Source organism: Python bivittatus, unplaced genomic scaffold, assembly GCF_059951505.1.
Source record: "Python bivittatus isolate LINGU-HERP-01145 unplaced genomic scaffold, Pbiv_v1 ctg000080_np1212, whole genome shotgun sequence".
Classification (NCBI taxonomy): Eukaryota; Metazoa; Chordata; class Lepidosauria; order Squamata; family Pythonidae; genus Python; species Python bivittatus.
Window position 1 is genome coordinate 45,620,679 of NW_028277035.1, and position 13,109 is coordinate 45,633,787.

The 13,109-nt window shown below is 40.1% G+C and overlaps 1 protein-coding gene across 1 annotated transcript; it reads right to left on the reverse strand.

The window, feature by feature from the left end:
* Window positions 1-544: 544 nt before the first annotated feature.
* Window positions 545-12,700, reverse strand: CAMKV (CaM kinase like vesicle associated). The gene is given in 10 exon segments (XM_088134781.1): window positions 545-979; window positions 5,093-5,180; window positions 5,501-5,579; window positions 5,975-6,111; window positions 6,418-6,493; window positions 7,398-7,514; window positions 7,891-8,033; window positions 8,548-8,622; window positions 10,049-10,180; window positions 12,606-12,700. Coding segments are annotated over 10 exon segments (1,299 nt in total). The 3' UTR covers window positions 545-622.
* Between the last annotated feature and the right edge of the window lie 409 nt (window positions 12,701-13,109).

Below are 13,109 nucleotides of genomic sequence, written 5' to 3' on the forward strand. Positions count from 1 at the left end.
GAGTAGGTCTATTCAGGTAACTATGGTATTGTATTAACTTCTATAACACTCAATTAAACCTTAGCAGTTTGGCAAGGACCTTTGATTTACTATATCCCTATAGTATAACAACAGATGGGTCAGCTGAAGAATATGTTTCTGTGTTTCATCTGCTTGCCTCAGCTTCTTCTGGCGAGGCCCGAAGAGCCAAGAAATTGGATAGCGAGTGATTGACTGACTGAGAATGTCTGGGAAGATGGGAGTCTTAAAAGTGGTCTCAGGAATGCATAAAGTAAAAGTACCCTTAGGTCAGTTGTACTGACAAAACAAATAAAATTCACTAAAGAAAAAGAAAGCAACAGAAGAAAAGGGGAAGGGGTGGAGAGAAAAGAGCGAGTGTCATGCAGTGGTTGGGGCCTCCACAGCATCTGTTTACTGGAGCCCGCCAGGGTCACTCTGGACTGTGTCACATAAAAAATAGAAACTCTGCTGGAGAGACACAGAGTGAGACAAACTGACAGCCACGCACAGAGGGAACGATTGGGAAGCCAGGACAGTTTGGGGGACCATGCCGGTGATTATTTACAAAAAGAGATACAACACAGAGAGGTACAATCCTGCCCTTGCTTGGCTCCTCTCTGACTCAGCCAGTCTCCTCATTCCAGGACTCGGGGGTGGCACTAGGGGCTGTGCTTCCTTCCCCATTACAAGTCGCTGGACCTGCCGATGTCACTGTTGACGTTTCTGCTTTAGTTGCTGGAGCTGTGGATGTTTTTCCCTCTGGGTTTCCTTCTGCAGGGGCTGATACCACTGGGGTGACCCGGGCAGCTTCAGTTGTTGGAGCTGTGTTGTCTGCTTCAGGTTTAGCCTGCGGGGTGCTGGTGGGCTCTGTGGTAGCAGCACCATCTGCTGTAGCAGCAGCAGGAGGGGTTGGCTTGGCTGCATCTGCGTGATCTGGCGCTCGGAGTCTCTTCATCATTGTGGTCACTCGGACAGCTTTCTGTGGGTTGCCAAGAGAAAGATGGTTTTGAGATCTCATGTCTCCTTACTGTTTCATAACACCAGTTCAGAATTCACAACCCCACAGATCTCTTGGCTTTTTAAAAAATAACCTTGATGTATTCACACTGGAAGTTCTACATTTTATTTTTAAATGTGTTGTCAGTGTCTGTGACTGCAGATAAACACTTGAGAAAAGAATGGGTCTATAATAGATCCTCAAGGGTAAAAGCATCAGAAAGCAAGCAACAAGGCACGACAAATTACTGTATTGTGATTTGTACTTTATCTGATGATGATTAGTCCAACGAGCAGTCTTTAGAAATTGAAATGTATGGCTGTCATTCAATTTAAGTTTTTTAGATACTTTTTTTTAATCAAGTGCCATTTTTAATCCCATAAAGGAAAGAGACAGAAAATGAATATTAATAGAGGGATTAAAGACATTGAATTATTAAGGTTAATAAAAATCAAACAAGGCATAGTAAGAGATAAATGTGCAGGGAACATGCAATTACTATAAAAGACTTAAAATGTATATTAGTAATATAAGAAGTATTAATAACTTGTAAGTACTAGGTTAATAAAAATGCTTGATCTAGCAATATATTCTTCACATCATTCAGGTGAGAAATAATTTCTTTTGGAAGGTTCTGTATACTGTCTATAAGGTTAGTCATTCCTGGGGAATATTTTCTCCAGAAATTATTCCAGTGGTTGATGGATTGATATAAAATATAAATGATTTCTTTAAAAATGTATGAATTCTTTCTCATATGCCCTTAAGCTGGGAGAGTACAGCCTAAGATCCCAGAATTATATATGATTCCTGAAAACCTTGGATATAGCCCCCAGCAGGTTGTAATTTTCAATTTGAATTTTAATGTGATAAGAGAGGAAAACAATTAAAATGTCGGTAGTAATCATAGGAGAAACAGCAAAACTAAACTACTCCTGCATTTTACCAAGGAAACCACAAGATAAAGGGACTGTTGTTGGAGTACAGATTGGATGGTACTCAACATACTACTGAGGGAGAACTTAAATACCAGTCGTATACCTTTCAGAATATGGCTGGTATTTATGACTCAGATTAAAGTCTTCAGGATGTATAGTTGGTGATGTTGCCATTCAGAAAAAGAGAATCTGAAGCTGGAAAGAATTACAGTGGAAACATGAAACATAAGAAGCATAAACATAAGAAAGTTCAACACAGTGAAAGATGAAATGAATCAACTACAATTGACATCCTAGGCATCAGCAAAGTGAATGGACTGAGACTGGACACTTTTAGTCAGAAAAATCATACTGTTTCCTACTCAGAACATAAAAACAAAGAAGGAACAACATTATTTTCATAATCCAGAAGGGTATAGCAAAGACAGTATTTGAGTACAATGCAATCAATGACTGAAGAGTATCGATTAGAGTTTGTGGACAATCCTATAATATAACAGTTATCCAAGTTTATACTCCAACCACTGATGCAGAAGAGGAGGTCGATGACTTTTATGGTTAAGTTCAATCTCAAATCAACAGAATATGCAAGCAAGATGTGCTGCTGTGGTTGGGTCCTGGAATGCCAAAGTTGGAAATAGCAAGGAAAAAAATGCAGTTGGACTTGAATGGCCTAAGAAACAGAAATGAAGTAGGAGAACAATGTATCAGTTTTTACCAATCCAGTAATTTCTCAATTGGTAACGCATTCTTCAAACAACCAAAATGATGCCTATGTTCATGGACATCACCAGATGGAACCCTCTGAAATCCAACTGACTGTATTATTTGTACTAGGATGTGGAAGAACTCAATTATATCATCAAAGACATGGCCAGGGGCTGAATGTGGAACAGAGTACAAACTGCTCATGTACAAGTTCCAAGTTAAGATAAAATCGAAGAACAGCTTCTACAATATGATCTTGGCATATGCACACCATTTTCAAGGAAAACATCAGGAATTGCTTTGAAATTCTGAACCTCATTGAAAGAGAACCAGAGGAACTACAGAATGAAATCAAAGAAGTGTTAAGGATAAATGTGAAAATAGAATGCCAAAGACCAAGAAACCAAAGACAGAAAACTGGATTGTCACAAAAAAGTGGTGGAAATTGCCAAAAGGAGAAGAGAAGCCAAGGCCAAAAAAGACAATATTCTCAGGAAAGAACTTAAATAAAGAATTTCAGAGAGCTGTTAGAAGAAACAAAAGTCAGTATTACAATGACATCTGTGAGGACATCAAAGATGAAAACTGATATGGAAAAACAAGTAAAGTCTTCTGAAAGATCTCTGAACTCAGAAGGAAGTTACAAGCTTGAATAAGTATGCTAAAGAACACTAATGGACATACAATAATTGATTGTAAGAAGATCAGACAAGGAGTATACTGATATTCTGCAGTAGATATGTCAACATCCAAGATACTTTAGATGATATTTCCTATTTATAAGAGCCTATAGTACTAGAACATGAAGTTAGATCAGCACTGTGGTCATTGCCAAATTGGAGAGCTACAGAAATTAATGGAATAACTATAGAAATATCATTGGATGAATCACATGGGAAATAATGCTTGCTCAGGAGATTTCAGTGTCACAGAGAACTGACAGAATTTATTATTTGGTTCAGAATGCAGAGTAATCAGTTTTTTACTCAGACTATACTATTAGCTATGATTTAGAGAAACTTGGTAGACCACTCAGCCTAAAAAATTCAGAAAATAAAATTAAACTCCTGAAGAACAAATGTAAGAGTCCTAGAAAACAAAAGAGATAGGCTATACAAATCATTAAATCATTAGAAGGAGGTGTAATAGCACTCTCCCTTTTATCTACAGTAACAGAGTTTAAAATTTTTTTTTAACTATAGTTATTCTTGCTCTGTGTTGCTGTGTTCTTTATGTTTCTTTTTTTTATAACTCCTGGAAACTCTTGTTGGCTGACATTTGTGACATTAGATTTATGATTGGGCTTTAGGTTGTTGGTTCCCTCCCCCCCCCCCGCTTTTCTTCTTCCTTGAACTTGACCAGAATAAAGATTCTGTGCTCTGCTACACATTAGTCTAACAATGTTTTACAGCTTCGAGCAAGTCAGCCTGCCTAAAAGTTGCCCATCCTTGCTATCACTAATTAAATGAATCCATTTAACTAAATAAAAATTACTCATTATTTAATTAAAATAATTTTTTTGTTGCTTCAATTGAAAATTTCCTGTTTATCATTTCCTGTTATAATTTCAAGGCTGCATGATTGTACTGCACTGTACATTACTTTATGATATAGAAGTTAAGCTGTGAGATGCAGTTTGTTCAAGCCACTCAGCAAGCTTCATAGCTGACTTCGGCAGGGTTTCTGAAATCTCAGCATTCTTGAACCTAGTAGTCTAAAGTTTGGAACCATAACACCAAGATTTTCTAGACACAGTCTGGGAAATTCTGGGAGTCATAGTCCCTGCCTATGGAAAAGTCTTCTCTGGATCTCCCTGTATTGGATAATTATCAGTCAATCTCTAACCCTCCCTTTCTGCGGAAGGCTATGGAAAGAGTCATGCAGCTGCAACTGTGGGATACCCTAGAGTAGTGTTTCTTAACCTTGGCAACTTTAAGATGAGTGGACTTCAACTCCCAGAATTCCCCAGCCAGCAAAGCTGGATGGGGAATTCTGGAAATTAAAGGCCAGACATCTTAAAGTTGCTAAGTTTGAGAAATGCCACCCTAGAAGGAACAGAATGTATAGAAATCTTTTTCAGTCAGGGTCCAAATCTGGTATTTCCTAATAGTCTTCGGTCAGATCATAAGGAGGTTTGACCCCTGCTTAGCTTTTCAAGGGCAGCCAAAGTCAGCTAGGTACTGCCAGCTAATCAGGCAAGTACAGCTATCCACAACGTATTATCACACTATTGTTCAGATATTATAAGCATTGTGAGGACTAAGGTATTTTAATTTCTTATCCATCTGTGGTGAGGTCTAATTCTTTCATATAGATTTAGTTCTCTGAAAGAACTAAATTCACACATGGATTTTCATAGAGATTGAAATATTCTGGAGGCATTTCCTCAAATTCTGAGTGAGGCTATCATACGTTTTGCTAGAGAAGGCTCTTGCTGGCCATACTTTACCTTCCATTTTGCCCTGGCAAAGTTTTTTTCAATCTGAGCACATACTCCATCTTTTATATTCTTGTCTGAAGCTGCATTACCAGAAATCCTAGGGACAAAAGAAAAAAATAGCAGTCAATTATGTCACTTGGTCATAGCCTCTCCTTAGTCTAAATTTCTTACTTTGCTTTGCTTACTGGCCTAGGTTGTAGGTCCTGAATGGGAAGGCTACAGGCAGCAGTTACCCTGCTCTCAGTACAAAGCAATTCACATTGTAAATGTTATGAAATCTGAAACATCATGACCTGTCCTTTTGAACATGGAGAAGTGGTACTTTATAACTTCTCTATTCATCTTTCTTGGCATCATGTGTCTCTGTACTTGGCTTTAAAGCTCTTTTTTTCTATGGAGCAGCTAAAGGGCTCTCACCATTCATGAGAAATAGCCTCTTCCGCTGTAATTCTCTGGTCTTGGTCCACCTCCATCAGACGGGCCACCAGGTCCTTAGCTAAAGAAAAGAAAGGAGGAAAGTGACTTCTTGATGGCATCAGTTGGAGGTCACAGCAAATGCTGCTATGCTCTGCAACACAGAGATTCTGAAGGGACCATCAGTTCATAAAACAAATAACTTGTGTGTCTTTCAGCCCAAAAGAGATATTACACAGAAGTAATTTAGTATGATTGACTTCCTTTGTACACAAGAAACAGCCTTGGGAGGCCACAATCTTTCTGTTAAAAATTGCCGGAAAGATAGTGGCCTGGGAGTATTGGAAATTATAGTCTGGAGGGTGCCATGATGAGGAAGGCTGAACTAAGAACCTCAGTGAGCTTGATTTGCCCTTAACAATTTGGGCCACAGTGTGCAATTTTTTTATCCCCCCTCCAATATTCATAGAGCCTTACCTGCCTGTGAGATATCATCCCAATAAGGAGGATCAAATTCATAGTCTCCAGCCAAGATCTTGCGGAACAGGTTCTTGTCATGGTTCTCATAATCATCCTCATCCATTTCCTCATAGAAGGGTGGGTTTCCTGACAAGCTATAGCACAGAGATAGGAGTGCAGATTAGACTTCCTCTGGATATAGTGGATTTGCTCTTCAAATTCTCAGCCAGAGTGGCCAATGCAGCTGCTGGTTGGTAATTCTAAAAACTGGAATCCCAACACATTTGGAGAAGGTCTCAGCTGCTATAGCCATATACTAGTGGGCTTATACTGCTCCTTTCATAAGTACCTTCTATTTCTATTTCTTTTTTCCATATTTTTCTCCTGATGTCCATTCTGTTTTATGTTTTGGACCTTCCTCCTTTCCCTCCCAGTCACCAATATGATCCCTCTTTACTTACAGAATGTACATGATCACACCAATAGCCCAGCAGTCCACAGGCCGCCCGTATCGTTGGCGCCCTACCACTTCAGGAGCTGAAAGAACAATTGTGGAAGATGAGAACTATCCTGAGGACAAGCGTATGTTTCTCTGAACCCATTACAATGACTTAACAAATTTCAGTAGATAACATTTCAGGAAACGTATCTTGGCAGGGCTAAATTAAACTCACAATGCTGCCGAACTTAATGCCCTTTCAAAATGCTATTGTAAGAATTTATATATCTGAATGTATGTATACTTATCCATACATAGAGAATGAATGTAATGAAGGTACATTAAAATCTTCCTTATTGGTATCTTAAATTTCCATATATAAGACATTTTGTGGGACAGATATGGAATTGTGATATAGAGGTAAAGTTGTATCCTTAAGCATTTATTAATTTCAGAAACATTTAAAATCCGTGTTAGGAGTCATTTGCACCTAAATCTTCTCACACCTTTTTACAGATTACAAGTTGTATGTTTAAAGTGTATATAACTGAAGTATAACATATGCATCTCTGTGCAGATAGGTTTGGAATATATGGAGGTTGCTCCCTATCTTGAAAAATGTCATTTGCACTAAACCAACCATATTTAGAGCAATGTTTTTGTGTCACAGGCTGCATTCTCACTGAAAGAATCTGTAGGGACCACACTGCATGTCAATGATATGCAACAATGTCAAAGATTACTGTTTTTCCTCTCTGCAAAAAATATCTGTGGCAAAAATGGGGAACTCATGGTCAAGCAGCAAGGCAGAAGATAATGTATATAAAGTTGCTATAAAACAATAACAGGGGAAGGATTTTTATGCTTATGAGTTTCTTATAGGCATCTGGTTGGTCACAATGAGAAGTAGGTCTTTGCTTAGATACAGCCGGGTTTTCTTCTGTTTCTACAGTTTATTCACTGTAATGTTGCCCTGGTTGTCTTTGCTACGCCATCACTTACCTAGATATTCAGGGGTTCCACAAGGTTCTTTGATGAGCCCATTCTCCAACTTGGCCAGGTGAAAGTCACTGATCACAATCTTAGAGTTCTTCAGGCGGTTGTAATATACTAAATTTTCTAGCTGCAGAAACAGTGGAAAGAGAATGAGTACATGGATGAAAGAATGAAGGCAAGTGGATAAAACTGCTGAATGGGAGCACTGTTCCCTTCTACATGTATGCATTAGTGTATGTGTATGCTTATATGTCTCCACAATCACTCCAAGCTTCTGGGAAAAGTAAAAGGCTTAATATTTGAAATGGATGTTTCTATCCGTTCCTTCAACTATGTATATATAGCATCATACATAGGATGTCCTTCTGAAGTCAGGGGGAAAAAGGGAGCAAAGGAGGAAATTTTAATTGTTTAAATGGACTTCTAAATGGAAGGAAGAATACAAGAGACAAGAAGGTACAGCCAATAATTGACACAGGTTAGAGGGAGATGATCCAACATGCCTTGAGATTCCTATGTACGATCTTCAGTGAATGCAGGTATGCCACAGCCTCCAAGACCTGTCTGATGACATTACTAGTGTCACGCTCAGAGTAGTATCCTTGGTCCAAGATCCAATCAAATACCTCTCGACCAGTGGCCCTACAAATAAGAGAACAGACAAAAAGTAAGAGGGAAATTGGACAACCAAGATTGCATTATCCAGTATTACAAATCTACAGTGGATATAAGCGGCTTCCTGAGAGTACATCACTGCAAACTGGGTTTGCAATAAGGAGTGGAACACAACAACCTCCTTTGTCTGAATCCATCTAATCTGGTATAACATGATAATTGTTACCACAACAGCATCTTTCCCAGTACTACCTAAAAATGCCAGGGATTGACCCAGGGATTTTTTTTTCACACAAAGCAAAAACTGTGCTACTGAGCTACGTAGTGAACAGAAATTATAATACTAGTGAGGTCCCCCTTCCCCTTCTAGATGGTGTCATGAACATTCAAGGAGTTTCTGATAAATGCCTGAGAAACCACGCTGTGTACTGGGATCGAGGGGGCCCAAAGTTCAGCATCATAATCCTATGGCCCTGGCCGAATGAGAAGAGGAACCCTGTGGGTCATCTTAGGAGTTCAGTTTCATGTAACACCTACTTACAGCTCCAGGAAGAGGAAATACTCTTTCCGGGTAACATATACATCCACCAGTTGTAGAATGTTGGGGTGCTTTACCCTGTAGGAAAAGAGAAAGGCTAGTTCAAGGGTCTACTATTAGGCAGAAACATAAAGCCAGAGTCAGATACCTGCTCAGTCTTCTCATGAAAACTGTCAACTCCCCTTGTATTCATTTACTGTTTTTTAGTTAGGATGTCATATCTCGCCTAAATCTGTTTTTGCATAATTGGAGCCATACAACTTGTTCCATTGTTAATGGATATGATAAATAATTTTTCCAGCAGTGTCTGCAGAATTCTGCTGTTTCATCACATACAAAAGGCGTGGGGGCTTGTGTTGTGATACTACAGTGCTGCTTTCATCAGCCTGACCCCCCTTGACACCTGCAGAAACTGCTGCCCCTTTCTGAAAACTGTATTTCATATTTAATCCTCTCTGGAGCATGTTGGTTCCTTTAATCTTGCTTTATAGTATTAGCTTTCAAGTGTTTTTCTCATCTTCGCATTTGTTTTTGGAATCCTTCTCAGCTTATCAACATCTATTCTGAAATGTTGTACTGTGTGAATAATATTTCTCTTATACCCCTAAGGCAGGGGTGTTTTTTCATGGAGAAGTTTAGAATGGGGGTGGATAGCAATGCCAGAGGTTTGACCAGTGGTGAACATGCCTTACGCATACAAAATCAGGGCACCACCATCTGGGGGGGAGCAGGAGAGAGACTTATAGAGGCAGGATAGGAACTGGCAGTGGGGTAGCAAATATCCTGCTGACATGGTTTTTGGCTGGCTCAGGGACAGGTGGATGCCACTTTAACTGAACCCTGGAGAAAGATGCAACGACTGTCCCTGAATAACTATTAGAGTTAACTGTAGCTGCATTCCATGTAGAAAAAGAATTAAATTGAACATTTGTAGCTCCAAGGGTTAAGCAATGAATAGTATTAGGCAAGACATCTAAAGTTCCTTTGGTCAAAAAAAGAAAACAAAACTTCTCACTTGTGTGGCAACAGAAGACTTTGCCAATGGCTTCATCATATATATTCTGTACCCATGAGCTGCAATTGGAAAAAGTTGTACCGCAAGTTATGCTTCAAACATACTATTAGCCCCCAAAAGTGATGCTGTGGGGGTGCCTGTATTACTTGAACACATATATGCTAAATGAACAATCCAGGACATGGGGAAGTTTGCTATGTTAGCCAGAATCATATACCAGGATGTGCTAGCATATAACAACACAATACTTTAAGAAAAGAATTATATTATGGCTGGAAGTGCTTATTAACTGTGGTAGTGTTGGACTACAACTACCATCATCCTTAGGCAATTTGTTAAGCAGGCTGAGTATTTTGGAAGTTGTCATCCAACTCATCTGGGGGACATCAGTTTGGGGAACTCTGAGAGAGTAGCTAAAGAAATACAGCAGTAAAGCAGCCAAGGAAGCACAGAATCTGGGATCTGTTGGAATCAACCTTCACCACTCACATCTTCAGGATGATGATCTCATTCTTGGCTGCCTTTCGCACTTTGCGCCCATCTCTTTTCAGAAACTTCTTGCAAGTATAAAGCTTGCCTGTCGATTTCTCTTTGGCCCGGAATATCTCACAAAACTCCTCTCTAGGAAGAGAACAGCCATCTTTAAATGTGAATACATTATACCCTTTGGCTGAAGCAACTCAGTTGTGCAGCAGAGATGGTAAATAGCTTAACTTTATGAATCATCTACTTCCCAAGAGACAGAGGCTACATCACGTGTTCCCTCAATACATTTTTGTTAAGATCAAGTGTATATTGACTCAGGATTTACCATAATGGGAGTACTTTGGAAGTGCAGTATATAAAAAGCAGAGGAAAACACATTTGTCCATCGTATAATTATATGTGTACAACATTATATGTGTGTTTGCAAAACTACCTATTATTAGCAGACTTCAGGTGACCACTAAAATTAGCTCTGTTTCCTGGGATTCTGTACTTGCATTTACTTTAGATCTCTTGTGAATTGTGCCACTTCCTGAAAACAAGATATAAAACAAAAGGTGGTGGCTGGGAAGTAAAATTCAGGGGAAGGGGAAGAGTGTCATTCAAATGTTCTAACCTAAATAGATTAACTAACTTAGAGAGGGTTAGATTTAGCCCTTAGGAGACTCTGTCTTGTCTGAGGCTAAACTAAATCCCCTCACTCAGCTAATACTCTCTGGGTCAAGCAAGCTAGTGACCAAAAGCACCTCTACCTCCTCTGTAGTTTTCATACCATTCCTTTCCCCAGCCATGCAGAAGATACATGACAAATTGCAGAAAGGAGTAGGTAAGAACATCCTCTGAGTTTGCTCATGGGGGTCCCTACTCCAGTTGCACTTCTGCTTTTTTTTAATCTTGCCCCATAGGGGAATAAAGTAAAACAAGGTAGGTAACGCATGTAGATAATGATTTCTGGAATCCTTTCCAACCTCTTTACCAGCAGTGGCCACAGGAAGTGTTTGTATTTTCTTCTGTGTAACCAAGTAACCCATAACTCACTGTGTGTGTGTGTGTGTGTGTGTGCATGCATGCGCATGTGGGAGTGTCTGCCTGCCTGCCTTCCCCTTGGAAAGTAGGTGGCTTGTGTGAATGGGTCTGGCAGCATAATGTCTGCTCTAGGTCACATGGCCAGGAAGATGAGGGAGGAGGGCTTAGAATGGAGCAGTCGGAAACATTCTGAGCAGCTGCCCGACTGCCTTGTTCCTAGGGATGCATTGGTGGAATTTTTAAAAAATGCCTTTCTCCACACCTGCCAATTGTAGCCCATTTAAAAACTCTTTTTTTTTTTTTGGCTGTTTTTTCCTAACACATTTGGTCCTGTTCTCTTTGGGTTTTGGAGAGTATCCCGCTGACAGACAGATGGATAAGCAAAAGTCCTGAGCCTCTTACCAACATTCTATTGGGTTGGAAAAAAAAGAAAAGAAAAAGGCAGAAGGTGGGAAAAAATGACAGCTTCCCAGTTTCCTTTGCATAGTTGGGAAGACTAAAACACAGCCACTGCATGACAGACTCAGCCCAGATCCCCACAGCCTCCTAGCCCAGCACGAGGACAGCCTACAAATTGTTTCCTGAGCACATATCTGCATGTGTCTGCCTGGATCTTCTCCTGCGACTGAGGTAGCCTGAGGAAAGCTTAATGTGCTACAAACTAGAAGTGGTGTTTTCTCTACTATTCTCTTTTAAAATGTTGCATGTTGTCTATAAAGGGTATTTTGATGTGCATTGGAGAGACAGCCCCAAAAGTCATTTCTGTTCCAGCAATCTTGGGACTCCCATTGGTTCTGCCATTTTTCTGTGGGAATGTCCCCTTCAATCTAAATCCTGACTTCTTTGCTGCCCTTTACTCCTCTTTTGGCTGTGATGGGGACCAGATCCCTTGTGCCCACAGCCCTCTTTTTTTCCTTCCTTTTTCCTTTATCAATGGGTTGATCAAATAGTTGTCTGGTCAATGTGTAGAGCATATGCTTCTGTCATTGACTATGCTGTCTCCAGTTTTACAAAAACTATAGAAAGCATGACCAAAAAACTTTCAGTTGGTATGTATATTTTTTGTCTGCTTTTCTGTTGGGGTAGTGACCCATTAACCCAATAAGATTAAGGGTGACATGATTTCCTGATGGCTCTGGGATGGGAGAGGAGCACAGCGACACAGCTCTGTGGATGAGGCACCGGCATTCTCTGTGGCTCGATGCCTGTACATAGATGAGTCTATTGACAGGGAAAGGATGTTTGGGTTGGTTACAATGTGTGACCACAGCTTTTTTGTGGACAGGAGAGAGATTATGACAGTGGGAGGCCATTTTGTCAGTCTCTGTTCTAAATTGTCATTTGGATTCCTGGTGGTTTAATATAAGCATAAAACCTGATATCATCCCTGAAACCTGACAGCAGTCTAAACTTTACCCAAAGTCACCAGTACTGAATTATCAATGAACCAACTTCCCCCTCATTCCTTAAGGACATTGCAGAGAATAGTAGAACACTATTCTGGTAAATTTAGGAAAACCGCATGAAGACTTACGTTTTGATTACCTGTCCCAGGTCATATCTGTCAGTCACCTCAGATGGCTGGTTATAATCCTTCTTATCTCCCAAAGTAACACATCCAAACGGCATTGCCAAGCCTGATACTGAAAAATATGTGCATGAAAGGCTCTAAGTCATCATTCACGAGTACAGACAATTTGAAGGCACCACAGGATCTTGACTGGGCATCTAGGGAGATCCACTCAAACTGCATCACTAAGCAAGCTGAATGTGAGCAGGTGCACTCAGATGGTCACATATGCTCAGTTGTTGTTTGCAGTGATGGACTGGGAACCATTTGTGGTGCATTGCTCCATGACAAGATTGACCCATTGTCCAAGCTCCAGCGAAAAAGGCAGATTCCATGTAGGAGATGATTCAAAACAGAATGGAAAATAAGGCCTTTATAAAAGTTAGGGAGGCAGCCCCACTTGGAATGATAATTATAAACCTCAGACCATATATTGCATTGCCAGAAAAGGGGCAGGCAAAAGCAGTC